Source organism: Peromyscus californicus, unplaced genomic scaffold (genome assembly GCF_007827085.1).
Source record: "Peromyscus californicus insignis strain IS unplaced genomic scaffold, ASM782708v3 Scaffold_3__1_contigs__length_106647218, whole genome shotgun sequence".
In the NCBI taxonomy this organism is placed as follows: domain Eukaryota; kingdom Metazoa; phylum Chordata; class Mammalia; order Rodentia; family Cricetidae; genus Peromyscus; species Peromyscus californicus.
In genome coordinates this window covers 27,027,517-27,052,694 of record NW_026294551.1, presented here as the reverse complement: position 1 = coordinate 27,052,694, position 25,178 = coordinate 27,027,517, and the positions used below count along the sequence as shown (strand labels likewise).

Below are 25,178 nucleotides of genomic sequence, written 5' to 3'. Positions count from 1 at the left end.
CTATCTCCACAAGAGGGTACTTCCTTTTGATTAAGAATGCAGTTGGTCATGGAGCTCGATTCATCGGTTAAGAGCACTGGCTGCTGTTCCAAAGGACCAGAGTTCGATTCCCAGCACCCACATGGCAGTTCACAACTATCTGTAACTCCAGTTTCAGAGGATACATGCAAGCAAAACACCAATACACATAAAATAAAAAAAAAGTAAATCATAAAAAGTGGGGGCGAGGCTAGGGATGTGGCTCAGTTGGAAGAGGGGTTACTTAACATGCACAAAGCCCTGGGTTCCACCGCGGCACTACGTAACCAGGTATGGCAGGCCACTCCAACAATCCTAGCACTCATGAGTTAGAAAGTTTAAGGCTAGCCTAAACTACATGAAATCCTGTCCAAAGGTGTGTTGGGGGGTGGGTGGAGAATGTAGCTCCCGTCCGGACATGGTGAGGACTGGGAATTCTAGGCCACCTCAACTACATTAGTGAGACATCACCCAAATGAATACACAAATGTGTAATAAAATCTTCAGGTTTCAAATCTTGTCTTTTGCCACATCTTAGCTCGGTGACTTTGGGCAAGGGACATATTTTTGCCATGTGTAAATTGGAAGCTAGCTAGTAGCACAGAGGGACTGTTGTGGGAAGGAAGAGCAGAGGATTTTAGAGTGAGTCACCGTTGTCCAGGCTTGACCATGGGGGCTTGAAAGGGATGCTCTCAGTCCTGGTTATAACTCCTAGTGCAGTGCTTTACAACTGAGACGCGTAATGGGACACACTTGGTCACAACTCCTAGCTAAGCCCACACTCACCCGTCCCCAGGTCACTGAGGGCCCCTTCTTTTTCCTCTTTGGGTTCACCGGGAGTACAGATCGACATCTGACCACTGACGTTTGCCCCACAGTGCCCTAAGGCAAGGCACTTACTTTCTTAATGCCCCTGGGTTTCAGCTTCTGAAAAACTGGAAATACTCAATGACCAACACCCAGGCGGTTCCTGGAAAGACTAGTGGTCCTGCTCTCCGGGGTGGGCCGTGTGACCTGAACTGTCCACTCCTTCCTGTCACCTCTGCGCATACTGCAAGGCTACCTGAAGAACAGGGTGTGACCTGGCCTTTTGGGCTCTACCATCAGAACCTCGGGCAAGTGACTCAGCCTCTTGGTGAGGACTGAGTTGGAAAGTGCGACTGTAGCCACCTGAGTCAAGGGTCACCAGAGACTTGAGCAAGCTCTGTCACCTCAGATGACTCTCTGCCCCACGAGCTCTCTGTCAGGTCAGGTGACCCAAGTCCTAAAGTGAAACTAATTACAGAGCAAGAGCTTCCACCCTGTGCTGAGCATCAGCCTCTGACGCCTGGGCCTCGGCTCTCTCCTACCATTTCTGTCCCCATCTTTAGACACAAGGCTGATCATCCATTGGTTCACTCTCTGACTGGTAATAGGGAAAGTAAAGGAAGTTGAAAGACAGACAGGGAGTGTTCCGAAGGTTTTAGCACCAGGGGAATAGGCGTTTTCCGTGCTTGGGCTGGAGAGGTGGCTCAGCAGTTAAGAGTGCTCATGCTGATCTTGCAGAGAACCAGAGTTCAGTTTCCAGCACCCTCATAGGGCAGCTCACCTGTATTACAGTCACAGCCTGTATCTCCCCATCACTGGGCTAGAAGGCAGAACTGGGCAGTAAAAGCTTGAGATCACTAAGGGAGAAAAGTCGGCTACCAGCTCTCTCTGACTGTATCAGTGAGTTTGGAAGTAAGGCTGAAGTTGCACCAGAGGATCAGGATTTTTTTCCTTATACAGGATCTCACTCTGTAGCCCTGGCTGTCCTGGAACGCACTCTGTAGACCTGGCGGGGCTTGACTGCTTAGAGATCCGCCTGCCTCAGCCTCCCAAGTGCTGGGATTAAAGGCAAGCGCCACCACACCCAGCAACAACAAATGTCTAAGGCTTACAGGGTGTCAGTGTCTAGGGTCTGGGTCACAGTGCTAAGTAAGACAAACACCAATCAGGAGGTGGTGGCGCACGCCTTTAATCCCAGCACTCGGGAGGCAGAGGCAGGCGGATCTCTGTGAGTTCGAGGCCAGCCTGGTCTACAGAGTGAGTCCCAGGACAGCCAAGGCTGTCCTGTCTCGAGAAACCCTGTCTCGAAAAACCAAACAAACAAAAAGCCAAACAAGGACTGGCAGGGGAAGGGGGAAGGAATACAGGCACCTGCTAGCTGTCCTCTGACCTCAACAACCACCAGGGATAGAGAAGGTGAAGGGGTGCTGGCGGTTTAGGGAGCAGAGACAGCGGAAAAGTCATCATCAAGGATTTGAAGGATGGGAGTGGTCGATCAGGTTGGCCAATTCTTCTGCCTATTGGCTTTTGTACTGGTGGCAGCATGCAGCCCCTCCCCTGTCCTGCAGAGTTTACGGAAATTTATTGACAAGCTTTGTTGCAGGAGCAGGGCGGGAGGAGGATTTAGAAAGGGCTGGTTCGACCCAGGTCTGTGTGCACCTACTTCTCACTCAGATCTCGTTCTGTGGCTAAAGTAGTGTTGTGTTTGAACTCTCGGACAAATCGTTTCTCCTGGGTCATAGCACGGGCTCAGGAAATCCAGGTTTCACCTCTTCTCTCTCAATCACAATATGAGGGCTGGAAAGGGTGGGAAAGCTCCCGAGAGAGGAATGAGGCTAGGAACACACTCTCGGGACTTAGAGAAAGCGGGGCTTTTTATTCGCACCGCTATGTTCAGTGTTGGCTCTCCAACTCCGTGTTTACGCGGTGCTGGGTGAGAGAGCCCCTCTGCCGGCAAGCACGAATACCCCGGTAATCTGGGAACAAGGTTCCGAAGACCCGGTGGGACGCCGTGGCTCCTCCCGGAAGGGCAGAGGACACCGAGCTCGACGCACGTGGACGGCGTGCTGCTCTGCGGTTCCGGTCACCAAGCTGTCCCGCGGAGCTCAGCGACAAGGCGGACCGGCGGGCGGTGGAGGGGGCTGCGTGCAGATGCCCCACGCCGAGCCCGGCGGGAGGCGGGCAGTGTGACAGCGACTCACGCACGTGCCACGCGCACGCAGAGGGTGCCCTGCACCCACGCCCCTCGGACGGGACGCGCCACGCTCCACCCGTCCAGCCCGCCCAGTCCCACCGCCGCTCGCGCGGCCTCGGGGACAGCCGGGAGGCGTGGCCCGCGGGGAGCCCGCCCCTTTGATGTGCGCCGGCGCCGCGGTGATTGGCTGGGCGCTTGTGACGTGCGGGGACTGCGGTGGGCCCGGGTGCTGCGGCTGCCGCAGCGCCCGCCGCGGCTCCGGCTCCGGCTCCCCGGCATTTAAAGGGGACGCGGCGGCGGCCCCGGGGATGGAGGGCAGGTGGAAGGGAAGGGACAGAAGCACATCTTCCACGGTCCCTCAGGACCGGAGGGACGCGTGAGCCGGAGCTCAGAAATCCGGGGGTGGATAAGACTGCGTCCTCCCCAATTCCCGTAAGTACCCCTTGCTCCATCCTGCCCCCCAAATCCCTTAACTAGCCCCCTTCCCACTACTTTCGGTCCAAACTCAACCGGGACAGACAGCGCGGCCGCCGCTGCCCCGCGTTGAGTCCTGGGCTTCGGGAGGATCGCGATCTCAATGTTGGGGTGGGGGCCGTGTGGAGTTTGAGGGTGTTTCATGCGCTTGGTGGTGGGGTAACCCCTGGGGCAGAGAACTGAGCCCCCTTCTTCACCAGGCTCATGGAGCCCAGTGCCCCTTCATCTTCGGGGACTATCATAGCTCCCCGCCACCCACAAGTCCTCCCTTCTCCCCGAGCTGCGCACCCCCCGCCCGCATTAGAGCGAAGTGCCCGCCAGCTGGGGGTGTGCCAGAGTGCCTGCTTTCCAGTCACCTCTAAAAATATCTCTCCTGCTACCCCACCGGCAGCTGCCATCTCTCTGCCCCTACCCAGTGAAGATCAACCTCTGCTTGCCTACCCAAGCAGGGGACCCCAGAGGCGACGCCTAGTCCCAGATTCCTCACTGGCACCAGGGCATAGATCATTGCTCCCTAACTAGCCAGGACAGGGAACATTACAGAGTCTCTGGGGCAAACGGGAAGGTTCAGAGAGTAGAGACCCCTGAGTTCTAATCCTGGTTCTGATGCTGTGTGACGCCCATGACTCAGCCGGACCTCTCTGAGTCTCTTTGAACAAGAAAGGCGTTCGTGAAGTTGTGAGGGTTAGGGGCAGGAATCCCAGCTTAGCTGTCAGATCTGATTCCTAGTGGTGGGCATACTTATTCTTGGAGCAGAGAGGGCTTGCTACTGTGATATTTCTGAAGTCCTCACCCCCATTCTCAGCCTGCATGTTTCTCGTGGAAAACTCTCCAAACTTTTCTACCCTATCCTCCATTAGGAGAATTCAAGCCTAGAACTTAAGACACCAACAGACGCCGGGTGGTGGTGGCGCACGCCTTTAATCCCAGCACTCGGGAGGCAGAGCCAGGCGGATCTCTGTGAGTTCGAGGCCAGCCTGGGCTACAGAGTGAGTTCCAGGAAAGGCGTAAAGCTACACAGAGAAACCCTGTCTCGAAAAAAAAAAAAAAAAAAAAGAGAGACACACACACACACACACACACCTACCCCACCTTCCCACAGATTTAACTTGAGTATTTGTCTCTGGGAGCGGTGGTGGCACACCTTTAACCCCAGCACTCAGGATTAAAGGCAGATCTCTGAGTTCCAGGCCAACCTGGTCTACAGAGTGAGATCCAGGACAGGCTCCAAAGCTACACAGAGACCCTGTATTGGGGGGGGGGGGGGGGGAATTGTGTCAGCGGAGGGAGGGAGCAAGCTGGGAGCTTGTGATCTATGGAATCAGGGCCACAAAAGTTAATCTTAGGTGGGACTAGAAAAGAACTACTTTCTGCCCCAGAAAATCTGCTTCCTCTCCCTGCTAACATGCTGAAGAAACTCAAATCCTGTCTCCACAAGGAATTTTTGTTGTTGTTGGTTTTTTTGTTTTTTGTTTTTATTTGTTTTGAGACAGGGTTTCTCTGCGTAATCCTGGCTGTCCTGGAACTCACTATATAGACCAGGCTGGCCTTGAACTCAGAGATCCCCCTGCCTCTGCCTCCTAAGTGTTGGGATTAAAGGTATGTACCACCACTGTCTGGCACCACACAGGATTTTATCACTCGTACAAATGTGTCAGGAGTGAGTGACTTGTGTGTGTGGTTGTTGTTTGAAACAGGAACTTTTTGTGTAGTTCAAGCTGGTCTCGAACTCGGATTCTCCTGCATCACCAGGCCAGGCAACTGCCATTGACCTTTTCAAATGTTATGAAGCCAAATAACAACTAGGGATGTATGCTTCCCCAGCTGTGGGGCTGGGATATGGGGTGTCACAGTGAGGCTGCCTTAGCTTCTGGGAAGAAACCCAGGATGCCTGGCTTACTGCTCTGCAGATAAAAAAGAAACAAGATTACCAGGAGTGGCAGTGCTGGACTCGAATCCCAGCACTTGAGAGGCAGAGGCAGGCAGTTTGAGGCCAGCCTGGTCTACATAGAAAGTTGCAGGACAGCCAGGGTTAGGTAGTGAGGCCCTGTCTCCAACACAAAAATGAAGATTTCTGTAAACGCTCACTAGTATTAGGTAAAAACATAATTGTGTCTACTACTGTGAGACATGAGAGGTTTTAAGCATAAGATTAATATAATCTTTTTTTAAAAAAGGAAGACAGGCAAATAGTTGACCCCCCGCCCCCCAAGAGATGAAAATTTATCTTAGCAGGGCAGGGGATTCATTACTCAGGAGGCTGAGTTCAAGGCCATGTTGGGTCACCCTGTCTCAAAATTAAAAGCAAAAGTATTGGATTAAGGGTGTGCTGTATAATACCTGCCAAGACCGGTGGTCATTCCTGATTGTGGAAGGGAGGGAGGGAAGGCAGAAACAATGAGAGAAAAAAGTTGGTCTGTGTGGCTGCTGGTGACCATTTGTGTCTTTGTATCTGCCCCCTGCTTCTCCTCCTGCATGATGCTATCCCTCTGAGATTGCTTTTTACAATGGGTGTGGCACCCCCACACCCCTCACCCCCACCCGCACCCCCCCACGCCCCGCTTCTCCTCTAACGCTTGTCCTGGGACAAAGGTTATATCAGCTAGGATTCTGACAGTGACAGTTCCCCTAATATCCCCTGCATGCCATTCCCTTGTCCCTATCCCCATCCCCTTCTCTTCCACTATCTCAACAGTGTTGAGTTTCCCAGGACACTACCATTTTTTGCTGGTGAGCTTTATAGCCTCCTTCCAGTTACTAGCTATAAACTGGGAGTGGGGTGGGGGCGGCACTAAAAGTCACTTCCCGTCTCTGCTGAAAAGCTTTGCTTTGAGGAACCGAGGGTAGCCATTGATGCCTCTCTCTCTCTAAAGACGGTTCCAGAGCCTGTGTCCACGTAGTCCTCTCCTAGTTTATTCTGGAGGCTGTTGCCTCTGCTGCCCTGGGATGGTCAGGGAACGTCACCTTGACAAAGTCAGAGTTTACGGCGCCATCTATTGTCACCACTAGAGGGCAGCAGCCAGCCAGCTCTGCTATATCTGTTCTCTGGTATCTTTCCGATTCCAAGCTGTATCTTTCCAAGTTTAAGAGGCTGACTGACCTCTGGTCTCTCAACCTGGGGGTGGAGACGTAGGGGAGTAGGGAGGCACCAGAAGCTGTAGATGGTAAACTGCGTAGCTGCAAATGATGAAGGCCCCAACCAAAAGATCAGACCGGGTCACCTAAATCTAGTAGAGGTTTCTAGTAGAGGTCTTGTTGATGAGACCCCTGAACACGGGTAGTGACGGAGGTAAGTCTCATATCTCATGTAGAGCCCAGGGCTCTCAGCCTCTAGACAGTGGTGAAGCATTCATGAACCAAATGCCACACTGCTTAAACAACACAGCCTCTGGGAAGTGAATGAATCCCTCTGTTCTCTGCCTTCACGGGTCTAACGAACCATGAATGAGATTGGGAATAAAGGTGACTGACTGGTAAACTGTGACATGCCCTACTTGTGTGTGGGCCAAGGTCATACTGGAGAAAGAAGTCCTGGACCAGCCTCTGAGATCTGGTTTTGAAAAGCCTCAGCCATGTTGAGTGAGTGGCTTTTGAGCAAGTCCCTTAGCCTGTCTGGATCTCCAGGTGTGCCCCCTTGTTACCTCTCTGGTAAGCCTGGGAACTGGCCAGGAGTGTTAATAGCAAGACCTTGCTCTTGCTGAGAACCTGGGAGTAACTCCTGTGCTTGAGGAAATAGAGTCAGGTGGGCATGAGTGGTAAAAGGGAAGCCGGTTTTTGAGACAGGGTCTCTCTCTACATTTCCCTGGCAATCTTAGAACCCACTATGTAGACCAGGCTGGCCTCAAACTCAATAGATCCATCTGCTTCTGCCTCCTTCCCAAGTGCTGAGGTTAAAGGTGTGCGTCAACACACCCCAAATGAACAGGTGTGTACTTTTGTGGGTTCTTTTTGTTTGTTTCAGGAGCTCTGGATGAAAGCTTGAAACCAACAAAGTTTCTAGAGGTGGTGCCCAGGATAAAATCCTGACAATGAGCGGGTGTCTTCCAGCTGTTGGCCTACGATGCCTATCTAGGGTAAGTGGGGCCCTTCAGGATGAGGCCTCATGCCCCAGCTTTTCCACCCTGAGATAGGAGGGACCCTCTCCAGTCCCGTTCAGATTTGCCCTCTCCACTGGCACTCTGTGAATCCCTAGACATTTCTCTGGTGTGGGTCCTGGTGCCTTATACCCTCAACAACAGAGACCTCATGCCACTGAAACTCCCCCAGGTTGATAGTAAACCCCAGGCAACTACCAGATGGAGACGGTGGAAGGGATGGTCCTTTTAGGGGAGCCAGGGAGCCACGTTCCAATCCCAGCTCTGAAATGACCGAAACTGTTGCTGTTTTACCAAAAGTTATCAGAAGTAATAGCGGGTGAGGGCTTGGGATGTAGCTCAATCGGCGCGGGATGCTGTTGGATCACTGGGATGGCGAAAAACAGGAGACTCAGGAGGTACCGCTACACGGCACGTTTTGAGGTCAGCCTGAGCTCCATGAGACCCTTTCTTTAAAAAGAAAGAAGTGGGTGTGATTGTGTGACGGGAAACCAGGTTCCACGTGGGTGAGTTGGGACAGGAAGCTCTTGCAGAGAGGCAGACGGACAAGCAGTATGGTGGATAGTCTAGGACTTACAGGGTCTGTCACTCTGGCCCTCCCGTGCAGCTGCTGGCAAACAGAGGTGGCAGGGATGCGCGCAGATGGGGGCTCCCGCTGTGTCTGTGTGCCTGCCTCTCTCTTTGTGCCCCAATACTCCCACTGTTCCCCCATCCTCTCCCATGCTGTTCGCCCTTGGCCCAGAGTCTCACTACCTAAGGCGCCCACCCTATTCCAGTAGTCTGTTCTACCTTGCCTGACTTCCTCCTAAATATCCCCTCCCCTGTGGCCCCCTCCTGCTAGCTACCCGCCCCTCCCTCCCTCTGCCTTTGTTAGCCACTGCTGCTCTTTTCCCTCTCCCCTACCTGTCTCCCAGGTGTGCTGTGGCCTGGCGAGGGGGGCCCCCATTGCTTCTGCTGCCTGCTTGCTTCGGACTCTAGCAGAAACCCCACCTGCTGGCACGTTCTTCCCAGGGAATTGGCAAGTGATTAGCAGCAGCACAGGGCCCTACAGTAACTCCCCGGAGGAAGAGCCATGTCTCATCCCTTAAGCCCCCCTGCCCAGGGCCATCTGGCTGGAAGCTCCCACTGAGCCTCCCTGGGTCTTGTGTGGTCTGCATACATACCTGGTCCTTTCAAGGGCTGGAATCTAGTTCTCTGGCCAGGACCTAGCAGGATCTGGAACCTGGCTTTCCAAGCCTGGCACCTGAGAGCTGACACTCATTACCCACCCGCCTTGGTGACGCCAAATCAGTTAAGGGACCTCAGGGAGTGATCCCTGACAAGCCCCTCCTCGCTTCTCCTAAGCTGACAGCTGCTAAAGCCCCAGGGACCCCATGAGAGAGGAGACCAGTATGGACCCCTTGCTTCAAGCACCCCCCACGATTAATTGAGAGATGGGCAAGGGACGGCGGGGTGTGGGCCCCACATGGGTTCCATCTCCGACTTAACCAGCCTTGGGTCCTCCTCAGGTCTTGGATGTGCCAGCGATCCTGGCTGTGGCCCGCTAACCAGGCTCTCCCCGGCCGGCTCCCGCCGCGCCACCTTTCGCTTGCCCCCTCCTCCTGCTCCTCTTCCCCCTGCTCCCAGGACGGCAGGATGGCTGCGCCCGGCGCGCCTCGCTTCCTCCTGACCTTCGACTTCGATGAGACCATCGTGGACGAAAACAGCGACGACTCGATCGTGCGCGCGGCGCCAGGCCAGCAACTACCCGAGAGCCTGCGAGCCACCTACCGCGAGGGCTACTACAATGAGTACATGCAACGCGTCTTCAAGTACCTGGGTGAGCAGGGCGTACGGCCCCGGGACCTGCGCGCTGTCTACGAGACCATCCCCCTGTCGCCAGGCATGGGCGACTTGCTGCAGTTCGTAGCCAAGCAGGGCTCCTGCTTCGAGGTCATTCTCATTTCGGATGCCAACACCTTCGGTGTGGAGAGTGCCCTGCGTGCCGCTGGCCACCACAGCTTGTTCCGCCGCATCCTCAGCAACCCATCCGGGCCCGACGCGCGGGGACTGCTGACGCTGCGGCCCTTCCACACGCACAGCTGCCCGCGCTGCCCCGCCAACATGTGCAAGCACAAGGTGCTCAGCGAATACCTGCGTGAGCGGGCCCGCGACGGCGTGCACTTCGAGCGCCTCTTCTACGTGGGCGATGGCGCAAATGACTTCTGCCCCACGGGGCTGCTGGCGGGCGGGGACGTGGCCTTCCCGCGCCGCGGTTACCCCATGCACCGCCTCATCCAGGAGGCACAGAAGGCCGATCCCAGCTCCTTCCGCGCCCACGTGGTGCCCTGGGAAACAGCCGCAGACGTGCGCCAACATCTGCAACAGGTGCTGAAGATGTGTTGAAGACCGTCACCTGCGAGGGGTACCCGGGGACAACCGCCGGAGGAGGGGGGGGGCAGGCCTGGGCATTGGTTAAGACCGCCTGGTTTTACTCCTTCCTTTCTTCGCTTTGCTATGTTCCTCTGGGCATTTCTGGAGTTTTGTCCGCTTGTGGTCTGGGAGCGGAGACTCAGAGCCGTCCCTATCTATGCAGTTACCACAGCTCGGCTGCCTCCCCTCCAGGGAGTGGTGAGCACCCCTTGGAAGGCAGGCAGTGTCCCTCGAACTGAGAGGAAGGGGCTCCTGGCAGCTGGGAGAAAGGATATCTCCCACTACTTCAGCTGCTGCTCCGGCTGCGTAACTTCCCCTACCTAGTCTTTCAATCGGACTCAGGACACACCCACCCACCCCAGTCCGCATGCCAGCGCCGGGTTCCTCGCGCAGACCCGCGGATGCTCCCGGGAGACAGCTCCAAAGCATCCTTGATTTTTGCTTCAGCCACCGCGATCCCACACCGCTGCTGCTCGGGTTGCGCCTTGCTTCCCTTACCCCCGCCCACCATGCCAGACACCCCCAAAGGAAGAAAAAGCCAGAGGGAGTAGCCAACCTCCTGCTGGTGGAACGAGGCAGAACCAACCAATGACCTCGGAGAGTGTGACCAATCTCACTCCATCCTCATCTACTACAGCAAGAGACCAGGGACTTCACCAAAGCCGTCCTCCGCACCCCCCTCCGCCCTTATGGAACAGAAAGCCATGTTTTTACGTAGAGCCAGGGAAATCCAAGCCCCTCCCCCCCTCTGGTATTTCAGACCTATAAAGGAGGTGAAGGGGGACAAAGTGACTCATCTCTTGCGCCGCCGCAGGAGGAGGGAGGGATGAAAGAGGTGCCCTTAGCTGTCAGCCACATTTAAGTGGAGGAGGCTTGAGGAGCCCAGACTGAACACAAGCAAGAGGCAAAGGGGTTTTGAAAGATGCCTGGGACGACTGGGGTCTGGTGGGAACCGTCAAGAGGACTGGGATGGAAAGGTCCTTCTGGGTCAGTTTGCAGGGCTCTCTGATGTCCCTTTCCATCCTCTAGCCTGGCCCTGGCCCTCTAGCCCTGCGGGGCAAGAATCAGGAGGCCATCAGTTTTATTCAAAGCTGGCAATTTGCTCTTTATGAGCTAGGGGTCCTCTGGGCAAGGTGCCTGAACTTCTTGGCTTTTAGGTTTTTTTTTGGGGGGGTCCCCATCTGCAGCAATTCTCTTGTGTACCACCTCTCTAGCCCCCCCACACACACACACACTTCCGCAGTGCTGTGTGGGGCAGGGGCTGAACACCATTCACAGCCCAAGAGGTAGACAGGTCCTTAGTCCAGCCTTGACTGTGGAGCTGGCTTCTTGGGACTCACGAGGCCCACTGAGGCAGTGCTGGGTTGGTGCAGGGACAGATCTGGGCTGTCAGCAGCTGGGCTCCACGTAGTTCCCTGGGAAGAATCCAGTGCCCTCTGAGCTGACCCCCTCACACCAGCCATCAGAGAAGCGGCGCGTGACGCAGATGATGGTGCCTTCGGAGAAGGAGAGCTCGTTGTCCTTCTGACGGGTGTATGGGTATAATGTCACCACTGCAGGGCAGGAAAGGAAAGCTTGTGAGATGTGCCCTCTGTTCCCCCAATGGTACAGGAGCCCGAATACAGGGCTCTGGGGAGCATGTGGGGAGGAGACTGCAGGAGGAGCTTCTGAGCCTTCACATCCCTCCCCAGCCCAGGCAATATTCAACACCAGGCCAGCTGCTCTTTTCCTAGCAGACTTCAGAACTCAGTTCACAAAGGAAGGGGATGGAGAGACAAAATAGGGCCACGCCTTTAGCAGGGAGAGCGAATGCCTCTTGGGTCAGGGCAACAGAGGCCAGAAACCTGGCAATAGATTCTGGTGCTTTTCAGCCCTAAGAGGACGGTACCTTTCTCCAAGTAGGCAGCAGGAACCCAGCTGGGCTCATCTGGTCCAAAACCTGGTGGGGGCGGAGGCAGCAGTCCCAGTTCATCCCCCTCCAGAGCTGGAGGAGGGGGCAGGGGCAGCTCTGCTTCTGGGAAGGCAGGAAAAAAAAAAAGATGCATGTATGTGTATGGTGGCACTGTCCTTAGGATCTAACCAGTTTGTGTCGTCACCCACAAGGCCCCCAGCCCATTGGTGGTGCTCGGAAGGACTCAGCACAGGGTAGGCAGACCCTGCTGGGCAACCCTTACCCAGGCGGGGTAAGCCTATAACGGCCCTGTCAAAGTTAACTTTAAATCAGAAGCTTCAAACACAGAGCTAGTGTAAAATAAGCTCGGTTCACTGATTCCCTGGGGTTCCGGAGGAGCACAAGGTTGGAGCCCCAAAGGATGGATGAGAATCTCTAGGTGGGGGTGAGGGGGGATGGGCACTTCTTACCTGGAGGGGACTGGGACACCTCCAGCGGAGGAGGCGGTAAGAAGACCTCAGCGGAGGCTGCTGGAGGAGGCGGGGTGGCAGGAGCTAGAGGTGGAGGCGGCGGGGTGGCAGATGCTGCCAGAGGTGGAGGAGGCGGGGTTGCAGATGCTGCGAGTCCCTTGGATTGGGGAATCCCACCGGCACCTTCCGCACTGCTAAAGACCAGAGCACACGCAGATGAGCGGAGCCTTCTAACTCAGCATCCCCCAAAGGGCCCCTCCAACCCAAGATCTGGCCCCAAGTTGTTTTTCCCACCTAGCGGTCCTTAGTTCTCAACCCCAGAGGTCTGGCAGGAGACAAACCCCTCCTCTAAAATTCCACCTACTGTCTACCCCCCACTAGACTCAAGCACTCACCCCGCCGAGGCCAAGGAAGAAGCAGAGGAGGCAGCGGAGAGCTTGCCGTCGGGCACGACTGGCAGCTGCACTGGCTCGGGGATCCGGGGTGGTCTCCTGGGGGTGGAGTAGGGGTGGCATGAGGAGGGAGGGGCCTCTGCTGAGCAGGACCGGGGTTGAGGAAGGGTAGCCCCGTGAAGGGAGAAGCTGGGCGCCAGGCTCAGGAGCACCAAGGCGCCAGGTGCTGCGGGCAAGGGGTAGGGGGACAGTTGAGAACCACAGGGCCTGGGCAGAGCTGATAGGAATGGCCTGGAGGCCTCACCCCAGCGCGGCGGAGGCAGGTGTAGCAGGTGCCTTGATGCTCTTGCGAGACAGGGTCCCGGTCCGCGACAGCTGCGTGCTCAAATCCTGGTGGGAGGGGGTAGGGTTGACTTCTGAGGCTAGGGGAGCAAGCCTCACCCTCATCCCTAAGAGGGACTGGGGGAAGGGCGAACGAGAACTGGGAGGACTAGCCAGACTCAGCAAGTTCCTACTTCCACTTTCCAACCCTCCTCCCGCCCTGCCCCCACCCCAGACGCGGGTGTCCTTGCCGGCGCCACAGGGCCTTAAGTCTGCAGCGGGTCCCACAGAGCCACCCACCCCGCCGAAAGAAACCCGCAGCACAGACTCGTCTAAAGGCCACTTCCTCTGCATAGCCACAGAGACTGAGTGGGGCCTTTGCGCCCCCACACCACGTCAACTCTGCAAGGATCTGGGTGGCTTGGTGGTCCTTAGCTCTGGTTCGAGGTCTACTCGGAGGAGACGAGGTGTGGAGAAGGGAGACATATCGCATGGAACTCATCATTTCCATAAACTTATGGAACTGACTTCCCCAAATTCAAAGCAGAGGGATGGCAGAACCCAAGACACTTAGGGGAGTCGTTGATAGAGGGCAGCCCCCAATGCAAGAGACGCCTCTAACTTCGGGACTTCCCCCAGGATGAGCACCTGGGGCCCATGTTCTCTGTCACCCTGCCTCTCTAGAGACAAGACAAAGGGAACCTGAGGCATAAAGGAGAGGGTGGAGGCTGGGCATATAGTTCAGGGGTGGAGCTTGTGCTGAGCTTATGGGAGACCTGGGTTCCATCCACAGCACCGTCAAAAGAAAAAAAAGATGAGAATCTTGGACAGCAGAAAGAACTTATGGGGACCTGAGAACTGAAGGGAAGACGTTCTCCCTGGGGGGGGGGGGGGGCTGCCATAATACAAGAGGTTAAGACCCAGGAGAATCTGATAGGAAGCAGTGGTGACAAAATGAAATATGTCCCCTCCACCAGCTGCTTTCTGTTGCCGCCTCCTGTCCCTCCACCAGCATTCTGGGGTGACTTCTTAGAGCCGTGACCTCAAACCCCCAGACAGAGGAAGTTGCTGTTCTCATGTGGCTGAGAAGTGGTTCTCATGCATAGGTCCTGACGCCATCCCCACCCTCTTCCCCTTCACACACACACACACACACACACACACACACACACACACACACACACACAGTGCCCATGGTGGGGGGCAGGGGCAGCTCATGATCTTTGGAAGCAGAGTGTCTGAGTACAGAGCAGAGGGCAGTTAGGGACCTTGGGAGAGTGAGGGGCTTAGGCCATGGCTCCTGGCCATGGAAGTGTGAGAGAGGAAGGGGCTGAGAGGGAGCACAAGAGCTTGGAAAGGAGACAGGCGGGGGGGGGGGGGGGGGGGGGGGGGGGGGGGGGGGGGGGGGGCTCCATGGCAGGAAAGGGTGGGCGGTGGGCACGAGAGCAAAGCTTTCCTTTACCTTGATTCCATGGCCAACGTCATCCAAGCAGCCAAAGTTGAGGGGGTTTCTGTGGTAGGGAGTGAGGGGAGGTAGGCTCTCGGGAGGGATGACCTTCTGGCCAGGGGGCAGCCTCATGACAGTAGCCAAGGTGCCGATCTCCCTTCTGGCCACCTTTTCCATATGCATGTTCACCATCTGCGTGACAGGGTTGGGAGGTGACGGTGAGGGGCAGCCTGTCCAACACCATTCCCTTTAAGAGCGGGAGAAACCTTGCACTCAGGAGGCAGAGGCAGGTAGATAGGTCTCTGCGAGTTTGAGGTCAACTTGGTTTCTACGATGAGTTCCAGGCCAGCCAGGACTACACAGTGAGACCCTGTCACGGAAGAAAGAAAGGAGGAGGAAAGAATGGGGGTCATGGGAGTCAGGGAAATCCAGAGCAAGCTTTGTGTCATCGTCCTCGTCCGTCCATCCGTTCTCCCCGTCCCCCATCCCCCCCATAACCCCCTCACCCCATCCCCGTAGCCATACAGCAATTGGGAAAAGAGCAGCAGAGAGGATGAAGGCACTTTGGAGCAACTTCCTGGTGGAAGAGAACAAGGGTTATTATTAGCTGTACAGGAACCAGAAGAAGAAAAGGGAAAACAACATCCCTGGGGAGGCTGGGAAGGGATTGAAGGACAGGGCAGCCTTTGGAGCAGAAGGACACAGTGTGGAGGTGGCAGAGAACTGTAACTAAGTCAGCTCTCCCCTCTAGGGGACAAACATGTGAATTAGCTTCCTCTTGGAATGTTCCCTCAGGCCTTGAGGGGTGGGACCTTGGATCTTCAGGAGGAAGAGGAAGACACACCCTATACACTGACCCCTTGGGGACATAGGTCAGACCAAAAGTGTGATTTCACTAATACATGTGCCCTGCAGGGTCAAGAATCCAGGAAGGAAGGCTGAGGGTATTTATGAGCCAAGGGTAGGGACTCTGTATGACGGTGGCAGGGATCCCCCTGGGGCTGAAGATGGGCTTGCCTAGCCGAGTGGAGGACACTTGCTAATCACTGTCTATATTTCAAAAACGGGGTGGCGTTTAGTCTCTCCTGATCTCTGCAGGTACTGTGACCGGCTGACAAGGCTTTTAGATATCCAGGGCAAGAGAGAGAGAGAGAGAGAGAGAGAGAGAGAGAGAGAGAGAGAGAGAGAGAGAGAGAGAGAGCGAGCTTTCAGAGAATTTTGCACTTAATGGGGTATCAAGGACCCCACTAAGACATAGCCATGATGGAGGTCTCCAAAGTTCAGAAGGTGCCAACATTCTGTAGTCAAGTTGGCAATGTGGACATGGAGAAAAGCAAGAAACTCTTGTAGAGAATATTTGAAAGGCTGAAAGGGGACGCCTTCCCACACCCTTACCTGGCTCAGTGTGCTGATCTTGGCTTCTACCTGCCGCAGGGCAGCGCCCTGTAGGTCCAGCATTCGAAGAGTATGCCCAGCCAGGTTACCCACTTGGTAGGCCACACTGGCCAGGGCCTGGGTGGTGAAAGCCATGGTCTCTTCTAATGCCTTCCGCTTGTCTGTGGCCTGAAATACACACAGCCTTGGCTTGAGGCCAGCACATTCCATTGCTTCCTAGGCAAGGTCTGGTGGGACCAGAAGAGAATCCAAGGAAGGCGGGAGCTGAACTTGGAGAGTGCCACAGTCCTTAGATGCTTGAGGTAGCTTCCAGAAGGATGATGTTGTGGCAAGAGGGTTACAAGGGATCTTAGGTAAACACGTCTGCAGCCTGGGAGAACTGACTGAGGGGATGGGGAGGAGTCCTCTCCTCCAGTAGCTGAGGTGAGGACTGAGTTGAGAGGACCAGACCTTACTGCCTTCCTCACCAAGTGCCTCTCTGCAGGCTGGACGGTGAGGAGTAGAAAGGAAAGAGGAAGGTGATGCTGGCCTGAGGAGACACAACCAAATTTAAAACCCAGCCAACCAATACCACACCCTTACCCTAAACCTGCAAACCAAAGCCCCCTCGGAGGAAGGCCAGAGCCTAGCAGCCCCCAGCTGGCCTTGAACTTCTTGAGCCGCAGTCCGCAGGCAGGCGTGTGGGAACTTAGAAAAGGACTCTGTGTCCCAGAACCAGAATGGTTTTTGTGTGTGTGACAGGGTTTCATGTAGTACAGGCCTCAAACTGTGTTGTAACCAAGGCTGACCTCGAACTCCTCATTCTCCCGCTTCCATCTCCAAAGTGCTAGGATCATAGGTGTGTGCAACCACACTTGGCTCTGAAACACCCCCTCCCCTTTACACACACCCGTTGCTTCTCTCCAACCATCCTGGCCACTGGGGATCTGTTCTCTAACAAGCTGGATCGTTTCTACCTCGGGGGCCTTGGTGCCTGTATTTCCTGTCCTTTTTTTTTTTTTTTCCAACTCCCCCCTCCAGCCAAATATAAGTACCACAAAAACAGAGAGCTGAGCCGGGTGGTGGTGGCGCACGCCTTTAATCCCAGCACTCGGGAGGCAGAGGCAGGCGGATCTCTGTGAGTTCGAGGCCAGCCTGGGCTACCAAGTGAGTTCCAGGACAGGCGCAAAGCTACACAGAGAAACCCTGTCTCGAAAAAAAAAAAAAAAAAAAAAAAAAACAGAGAGCTGGTCCATCCTTTCCTGCATCCTTTGCTGGCATAGTCCCCACCACACAGAAGATAGGAAGTAACTATGCATTTGTTGGCTGACGGGCAGGTCGAAGGGGAACCCAGCATGAGTTAGGCAGCTTCCCACTGCATGCCAGACACTAGCCAGTGCCACACTGCCAGTCAGTGGAAAAGGGGTGGCCAGAGGGTGGCTAAAGACAAAAGAACTTTTTTGGGGGGGCCCAGACCAGACTTGGGGGGCTGGGTAAACCTTCTTGGGTCTCTTGCTTCCCCAAGCCGCTTCCTCCTTCGCCATGGACCATGAGCCTGCTGCACTGAAGCCTGTCCCTTTCTGGGGGTGGGGGAGGGGCAGAGACGAGTCCAGAGCAGATGAGGCAGGCCAGGGTGTGTGTATACCCTGCAGCCTCCTGCCTCAGAGCTTTGTGTACTCCATAGGACCTGTTGTCACCGGAACTACGAGAGCTGTGTCCTCAGTGAGAGGTGGATTCCCCTTGTGTAGTCTGAACTAGACCCTTCTGGAAAACCCATGCCATGGTCCTCCCCTCCCTGCTTTTCTGTTCTGACAGCAGGAAAGCGATGTTCATTTGTGCCTATTTACATGTCATCTGCATATGCAATAAAAATTTGCATTTCATCAGCATATGCCACCCAAAGCCTTGAATAGGCAAAGAAACTAGAAAGGATTACAGCTTTGTTCTAGATCTTTGTTTAATGGGTACGAAAACCGGCCCCTCTGCTCCTGGACTGTTCCCTCCCCAGCACAGCACAGCACTTAGCAACCAAAACAAGAGTTGTCTGCTTGGGCCCGGCTCTGGGTACCTCCAGATGTTTTTAACCTCTCCCTTTGGTCTTGGCCCACAGTGAAGTCTGGAGGAACAAGGGTCTGGGATCCTTCATCTAAGCTGGGTGTTTATCATGCAAATGACCCTGATTGTACACTCAGTCAACCCTGACGGAGAACCCTACACTTGACCCATCCACCTGCTGCTTTTCCCCTTGGGGCTTCTTGGGGAAGGATGGGATGGAGACCTGCTAAAAGACATCACCATAAACTTTCCTCTGTAGACAGGCAGCGATGGTCACTGATCGTACGGTCTGGGAGTCAGCACAAAGGAATCCAGAGATTCCAACCTGGGTCAGGGCTTCCAATACACTGAGTGTGTTTGCCAAGGCTGTCACCTCAATAGAGTGGGTTCCATTAGTCCGTCACTACTGAAATGGTAACAGCAGCAATAATAACTGCATTTATCCTGCCTTTCTTACAGGATGGTGGGCCTGGGCAACTGCTTCAACACATTGTTTCAGTTCATACTTGTTTGGAGAAGGTATAGAATCTCAGAGGAACTCCACCCACCCCCAAATGCTGGCACAGACCTGTAATTCCAGTCTTCTGAAGCTGCGGCAGACCTGTCAGGAATTCAAGGCCAGCCTGAACTATAGAGAGACAGAGACAGGGCAGAAAGAAAGGAAGGAAGGAAGAGAAAGAGAAAGAGAAAAAGAAAGAAAGACCAATGGGAACCTCACCATACATTCCTAAGTGGATAGATGATGGAAGACCTGGGGACTCAGCCTTGTGGCTTCAGTTCCTGTGTGCACACCAATTGTACACATGGGATTGGATCCACCAGAAGCACTTGGAGGTGTGGGAAAGGACTACTTCTATCCCTGCCAGGGGAACATGCCTAAGTGCTGGGGGTGGGGGGCAGGTCGGGGCAGAGCTGGTTTATAAGCCACATGCCAGATCATCTAGCTACAGTCTGGTCACTCAACATCACACACACACACACACACACACACACACACACACACACACACACACACACACACACACACAACAGGATGACATGTTAGGTAGCACTGTGGTCTAAAGGGTTAGTAACTGAACTCTGAGTCAGAATTCTGGCTGCTTTTTGTTGGGGGTCTTGATTTGTTGTTTTGGGCTCTTTGAGGCAGTGTCTTGCTATGTAACCCTGACTGTCTTGGGCTCAGTTATGTGGAGACTATAAGGCAGGTCTTGAACTTTTGGAGATCCCCCTGCTGTAGCCTCCCCAGTGCTGAGATCACAGGTATGGACCACCACAACCAGCTAGAATTCTGAGTTTGAATCCTGTCCTGGTGACTATCTTGGAGGTCTCTGGGAGCACAGTTTAACCCTTTCCAAACCTCAGCTTCCTCATTGTGACGCATGAATGGTCCTCACCTCACAGGACAAAACGAGGCTGTTGGGGGCGGGGTACAGAGAGATGCCCTTTCCCACAGGCGTTTGCTCCTCTTCTCTTCCCAGCCCCCTTACTATAGGAAGAGGCCCCTGGTGTTGTCTCACAGTTTGGCCAGGGGTAAGAGGTCAAAGACTTAGCCTGCCACTGTTAAGGGAGCAGAGGAAACTGAGGACAAAGAGTGCAGATAAACTGTCCCAAGTGACGCACTGTATCAGACAGGCAGAAGGATAGAGAGGCAGGAGCCCGGGTGAGAAGGCGGGAAGGCCATGCTTGGCTCTGCTGTTCCAGAGCTGGGTCACCCTGCACATGTCACCTCCCCTCCCTGAGTGGCTGTTTTCACACTTGGAAATATAGTCTTTGTCTCACAAGGTGACTGTGAGGGTTGACAGAGGCAGATGGGCAGCCGCTAGGTCCTCTGCCCCTCTCCCCTCCCCAGGAACCGATGCTAAGGAACAAGTATGAGATCCACAAGACTGCGCCAGGGTGGAGTGGGGCTTAGCTCAGCAAAAAAGCACTTCCCAGACAGCCCTGGGCTCCCTTCCCAAGGCCTTGAGGAACCGGAACAAAAGGACACATGACTCAAACAACAGCCAGGTGAGGTGGTGGGAGCCTGTAATCCCAGCACTGAGGGCTGAGACAGGAGGACCAGCCTGAGCTACAGTGAACTGGACAGTCTGGGTCATACAGTGAGACCCTGTCTCAAAAACCTCAAATAAACACAAATTGGAGTCTGCTCTCTAGTTCCTTCCTCCTCATCGGCTCGGCTCTCAGCAGCCAGGCTGTAAGCCCCCTGCCTCTGCATCAGACCTCTTCTCTCATCCCGATTTGCTCTGACCCGGCTCTGCTCTCCCTCAAACATCAAGGAACAAACTCCCGAGTGTGGAAGTTTTCCTGACGACTCCCCTAGAGCCAGCCTGCAGATGGTACCAGCACCCGTGGGAGGAAAGGCTCTTGTAGGTCTTTGTAAGGGATGAGCTGGGGCACGGTGGGAGAGCAAACAGATTAAGTGCACAGTGATGTATATACACATCCTCTGCCTCTGAGGCGAGGTCAGAGAGAACAAATGCCGTGGCGCTTGGGAAATGGATGCTGTTGAAGCCTGAAGAGTCCTCAGCCAAGGCCAGAACAGGCACCTGTCAGATGACCCTGCGAGGGGGGCCGGGCTGCAAGTCCCCTCCCGGGATGGGTATCCTGGCACGCGCTCTCTCCACTCACCTGCACGTAGTTATCCTCGCAGTAGTTGGCCACGCGCAGCAGGGCGCTGTGGTTGCCCCGCAGAGCCTCCCGGCCCGTGGGGATGTCAAACTCTTGCAGCTGCTGCAGCTCCGCCATGGCTCCGGGGCCTCGGTGGGGTTCCCTGGGGAGGCTGCTGGTTTTGAGCCTCACCCTGCCCCTGATTGGCCGCTCTGCCTTCCCCTCCTCACTGCTTTTGGTTTCCTCTGCGTGAGAGACCCAAACCTGCCTGCAAAGGGTAGGCATGCTCGTTCCGGGACAAGAGGAAGTCAGACCCTGGGTCCTGGGCCTGGGCCTCTCTGTCCCCAGCTCAGGAGAAGGGGGAAGCCAGGGGCCTGTTCGGGGGCTCAGCCTCCCAATCTCACCAGGCAAAGGAAGGCAAGGTCGGGGCATCTGTGATGGCTCCCTGGTCCGGGAGAGGAAGCTAGTCGATGGGGGGGATGGGTAATAGAGACAGGAGGAAGGGGCTGGCCTGCAATGGGGGTGGATTTTCCACTCATGGAAGAAGGGAGGAAGGGCAGAGGGTGGGGGCTTCCTTGGGAAGCTTGGGGATGAGTCACCAAGGGATGGGGGAGTGGAGGGTGGATAGGATATGGAGATAAGTCATGGAGTGGGGGGGGGGGGGCGGGCAGGGCTGGCAGTGCAACAACAATGGAAAACAGCCCATGCAGCAGCAAGAAGTATCAGGGTTAGACACCAGGAAGACCGTCTAGAATTCCTGGAGAACTGTGGACAAGCCTGTGAAGGGTCAAGTAGGGAGTCCCGTGACCTGTGCTTTGTGCCTGATGTAGGTAGGAGAAGATGGAATTGACCAAATAAGAAGTATGAGGGACTCAGATGAGCAACAGGAAGGCCTTGGGTGTGGGACAACACCATTCCAGATGGATGTGTGGGTTTGAAGTATCACTGGTGGACAGAGTGTTGAGTGGGGCTCATTGCATTGACTGAGAGATGGATGGGTTGATGATTCTGTCCTAAACTTGAGTTCTTGGAGCTCCCAGCTGGGAGTGGGACTTGATCCTGGGGCAAAGGACGGCCTTCTACAGCTCCTCCCCCTCCCAGTTTGCCATCCTCTTGGCAGAAGAGGAACCCTCACTGACCACATCAGTTCCTTAACATTCCCTCCAGAGAGTCCCTTGCTATTGGACAAATGTCAGCCAGAGCAGGAGCTCAGCTCTGCTAAATGTCATAGTCATCAGGTAGCCCTGGAGAGGAGAGGGAAAGGGCAGGTTGTAGGTGAGTGTTGGGATCTGAAGATAAGGGAGTTCCACACGCCAGGGAGGGCGTGGAGGCCAAGAAGCAAAGGCCATGGCATTGGGGTGACCGCAACCCCCCTGGATTGGAACGTTGAGCACTGGAAGTGAGGGTATGTTTTTATGGAGTGAGTGAAGAGTGAGCCTGGAGACCCTTGGAAGGTGACATTATGGAACCCCCTAATGGAAGGCACAGGGCTTCTGGATACGGAAAGCTAGGAGCTAGTTTGGAGTGTGTTGTCTGAAGGGGAACAGGCTTGGAGCAGGCTCTGTGATGGACAAAGACAGGCAAGGGGAGCATGTGGGCTGGACTGAGATGTGAGATGGGGGTGGGTTAGGGGGTCACTAAAGGAGAGCTGCTGATGTGGTGCAGGGGCCCACAATGGAGGTGGCCTGTTTTTTGCTTTGTGGTTAGAACAGTCAGTGTCTGCTGTGGAGGAGTGAAGGGCTGGGAGAATCAGGACTTATGACCCTGAGCTCATGATCAGCTTAGGCATTAGAGATTAGGCTTTGCCGACCATCTGCTTTATCTGAAGATTTTCAGCTGATGAGGCGCTAGCAGGTTCAAACACCATCGTGTCTGGGTCCTCGACTGGTGATTTTGGAGAAAGTGCTAGCAGGTAAGGAGGCTTTGGGGACACTGGGCTGGGGTCTAGTCTTAGTATTACTGGGGTTAAGCAACAGGTTGATTTACCCGGGAGGGATGATGGTAATGATATTGTCAGAAATCAAAATAAGAAATGTGTTATGTACCAGGCAGTATGGCAATGTTTCCCATGCATTATTTTCTCGTTTATTTCATGTGTATGAATGTTTTCCCTGCATGAATGTATGTGTACCACACGCTTGCCTGGTTTTCACAGAGGTTAGAAGGGGGCATTGGATCCCCTGGAACTGGGGTTATGGATGGATGTGAGCCAACAAGTGGGTGCTGGGAATTGAATCCTTGTCCTCTGTAAGGGCAATAAGTGCTCTCAAATGCCGAGCCGTCTCTCCAACAACCCCCATGCATTATTTTCTTAGTTCTCACAATAACAGTGGGAGTTGGGATGTAGCTCAGTTGATAGAATGCTTGTCTAGCATGCTCAAAACCCCGGGTTTCATCCTCAGTAGCACACAATCTAGGTATTGTGGTGCATGCCTGTAATCCCAGAACTCAGGAGGTAGAAGCAGAAGGATCAGGAGTTCAAAGTCATCCTCAGCTACATAGAGAGTTTGAGGCCTGGGCTACATGAGACACTGTCTCAAAAACTAAAAGCAACATGACTATTATTATATTCGTTTGCTGATGGGAAAACTAAGATTCAAAGAAGCTGAGTGACTTGTCCAAGGTCACAGAGCAGGGAGCAGCAGAGCTGGGGGTCTCAGCTGGCCTCTGGCTGACCCATAATCTTAACACTAGGCATACTGTCCCCTTGTCAGGCCCTAGAGACAAAGCATCCTCCTGAATCCTTTCATGGAGCATTCACTTTTCGTCCCAAATTTTCCACACTTAAACCCACTTTCCCTTCCTTTTTCTGTTTCCTTCTTAGAAAGGTTCTTATCCAAGGGCAAAGATTGAACTACCCTATCTCACTGGTCACTTCCACTTCTTCTAAGCCTTCGTTCAGATAGAGCAAAGGGTGGAGGGATACCATGAGGAAATGTTAGCCAATGAGGGATCTTGATTGCGGGGGTGTGGTCAGGAAGAGTGTGGAATTGGAGGTGTGGAGGGGGAAGTGCTCATGACTGTGGGATCCTGTCAGGGCGCCGGGTCTCCCTCTAGGGCAGGATGGCCCAGGATCTCAGTGAGAAAGAACTGCTGAGGATGGAGGTGGAGCAGCTGAAGAAGGAAGCGAAGAACCCTCGTGATCCGGTGAGTCCCCAGTCCCTCCGCCTCCAGCTTCTTTACCTTTCTGTCGGAGTTAAGAGGAGACGTAGGCCCAGGACAGATCTCTGGACTGGGGTGGGATATAGAAGACAGTTGGGGTCCCCCTCACGTTCCTGGGCACAGGGGAGAGACCGAGAGCTGTGGGGAGCCCAGTGTGTCCAGCACTGTCCCCAGGCTGCGGTGGCCATGCATCCTGTCAAGTGTTTGAGGGTCAGGTCAAGGGACTCACCCTCCCCCTGCCTCTTTCCTCCACCTCCTCTTCCTCTGTGACCCCCTCCCTTCCCTTCCCATTTTCCTAAGATTGCCATGTCATGGATTCTGAGAAACAAACAAGAGCTGTGACCATGTTTTGTCATCTTACAGATTTCCAAGACCGGAAAGGAAATCAAGGACTATGTAGAGGCCCAAGCAGGGGCTGACCCTCTTCTCAAAGGCATCCCAGAAGACAAGAATCCCTTCAAGGAGAAAGGCACTTGTGTGATAAGCTGATGGCCCAGAGCACCCCCACTTTTTTCCCTGTTCCTCCTCACCCAGGTCCAAGTGTGCTGGGATCCCCAGGGACCAATGTTTACCTCCTCTTGAACTTCAAATGAGTAAAGATGCTGGGAAAAAAAAATGCACACTGAGTCAATTCTCAATCCCACTTCCGACCCTGTCCCCCACCTGCCTGCCTTTGCTTATGATAGGGCAAGGGGCAGAGAGACACGGTGAGGCCATGCTAACCAGTGCGGGGCCTCCACTGGGAGACGTGGCCGGGAAGAATGTAGAATTGAAGGCATGGAGGGAGACCCCACTTGAAGAGAGCTTCCCAGCTGAGCAGGTGGCACATGTGTGGCAGGTCAGGAAGAATCTGCAATGCCCTGAGGCCCCAGAGGACGGTCCTAGGGAGCATTCACCTAGAAGGGCCCCCCCCTGACTTTTCTTCTCTCTTCCTGAGGTAGCTTGGGCTAAAGGTTGGGATGAGGGCTTCCCTGCCCCATGGCCTATCCTGATAGACACACCCTCCCTAGTTATTCAGACCACAGCAGGAAGTAGGAGTTCAGATGGGAGAGTGCTTGCCTGGCATGGAGGAGACCCAGGGTTCCATCCCTAGCACCACATAAACTGGGCAGGGCAGCCCTTGCCTAAAATGCTAGCCCTGGGGAGTTAGAGGCAGGGAGATCAGAAATTCAAGGCCATGCTTACTACATAGGAAGTTTGAGACCAGTCTAGGGTAGGGAGGACCCTGTCTCAATAAAATAAAACAAAATAAGAAGCAAAACAAAAAACTGCATTAGTTGGGATAGCCTGAAGACTGGGGGTGGGGAGGGATTTTGTAGGGTCATGATCACGTGGTTTATTTAATGTATTGAGTTTCTGTTATGTGTTAATGTATTAGGCAGTACAGCCAGAAGTATGTGCAAGACTAGCTGGTTCATATTTTCATGGAGTGCGGCAGAGAAAACCTAAGGAATTTGCAG

At 54.5% G+C, this 25,178-nt stretch overlaps 3 protein-coding genes across 10 annotated transcripts; 2 read left to right on the top strand and 1 right to left on the bottom strand.

Annotated features, from left to right (window-relative positions):
- The first annotated feature begins 2,765 nt into the window (after positions 1 to 2,765).
- Positions 2,766 to 10,787, top strand: Phospho1 (phosphoethanolamine/phosphocholine phosphatase 1). Its single transcript, XM_052757611.1, has 3 exons — positions 2,766 to 3,451; positions 7,455 to 7,566; positions 9,096 to 10,787. Exon 3 carries the CDS (start codon positions 9,103 to 9,105, stop codon positions 9,970 to 9,972), a length of 870 nt encoding a protein of 289 aa, XP_052613571.1. The 5' UTR covers positions 2,766 to 3,451; positions 7,455 to 7,566; positions 9,096 to 9,102; the 3' UTR covers positions 9,973 to 10,787.
- Positions 10,788 to 10,797: 10 nt separating this feature from the next.
- Positions 10,798 to 20,841, bottom strand: Abi3 (ABI family member 3). 2 transcript variants are annotated; one of them, XM_052757610.1, is made up of 8 exons: positions 20,578 to 20,841; positions 15,916 to 16,083; positions 14,536 to 14,712; positions 13,057 to 13,142; positions 12,756 to 12,851; positions 12,361 to 12,551; positions 11,888 to 12,013; positions 10,798 to 11,552 (listed from the first exon to the last, which is right to left on the bottom strand). In XM_052757610.1, the coding sequence occupies exons 1-8, from the start codon at positions 20,839 to 20,841 to the stop codon at positions 11,389 to 11,391; spliced, it is 1,272 nt and encodes a 423-aa protein (XP_052613570.1). In that variant the 3' UTR covers positions 10,798 to 11,388. The 2 variants fall into 2 exon arrangements, with proteins under 2 accessions (XP_052613570.1, XP_052613569.1); XM_052757609.1 differs by having other exon boundaries at positions 10,819 to 11,552; positions 12,361 to 12,554.
- Gngt2 (G protein subunit gamma transducin 2) lies at positions 20,762 to 24,346 on the top strand. Of its 7 annotated transcripts, none has more exons than XM_052757619.1 (4): positions 20,762 to 20,833; positions 22,385 to 22,468; positions 23,614 to 23,703; positions 24,082 to 24,346. In XM_052757619.1, the coding sequence occupies exons 3-4, from the start codon at positions 23,620 to 23,622 to the stop codon at positions 24,205 to 24,207; spliced, it is 210 nt and encodes a 69-aa protein (XP_052613579.1). In that variant the 5' UTR covers positions 20,762 to 20,833; positions 22,385 to 22,468; positions 23,614 to 23,619; the 3' UTR covers positions 24,208 to 24,346. The 7 variants fall into 7 exon arrangements, with proteins under 7 accessions (XP_052613579.1, XP_052613576.1, XP_052613574.1 ...); XM_052757616.1 differs by having other exon boundaries at positions 23,594 to 23,703; positions 24,082 to 24,345; XM_052757614.1 differs by lacking the exon at positions 20,762 to 20,833 and adding an exon at positions 20,878 to 20,978 and having other exon boundaries at positions 23,594 to 23,703; positions 24,082 to 24,345.
- The last annotated feature ends 832 nt before the right edge of the window (positions 24,347 to 25,178 follow it).

What these genes read in the sequence shown, in the direction of transcription:
- Phospho1 (XM_052757611.1), top strand. Translation starts at nt 9,103, where the DNA reads ATGTGCCAGCGATCCTGGCTGTGGCCCGCTAACCAGGCTCTCCCCGGC.
- Abi3 (XM_052757609.1), bottom strand. Translation starts at nt 20,841, where the DNA reads ATGCCTACCCTTTGCAGGCAGGTTTGGGTCTCTCACGCAGAGGAAACC. An exon ending in ACGTTGGCCATGGAATCAAG is followed by an intron (nt 13,143 to 14,535) that starts GTAAAGGAAAGC and finishes CCCTCCCACCAG; the next exon opens with GATTTGAGCACGCAGCTGTC. An exon ending in CCTGCCTCCGCCGCGCTGGG is followed by an intron (nt 12,852 to 13,056) that starts GTGAGGCCTCCA and finishes CTCCACCCCCAG; the next exon opens with GAGACCACCCCGGATCCCCG.
- Gngt2 (XM_052757619.1), top strand. Translation starts at nt 23,620, where the DNA reads ATGGCCCAGGATCTCAGTGAGAAAGAACTGCTGAGGATGGAGGTGGAG. An exon ending in CGAAGAACCCTCGTGATCCG is followed by an intron (nt 23,704 to 24,081) that starts GTGAGTCCCCAG and finishes GTCATCTTACAG; the next exon opens with ATTTCCAAGACCGGAAAGGA.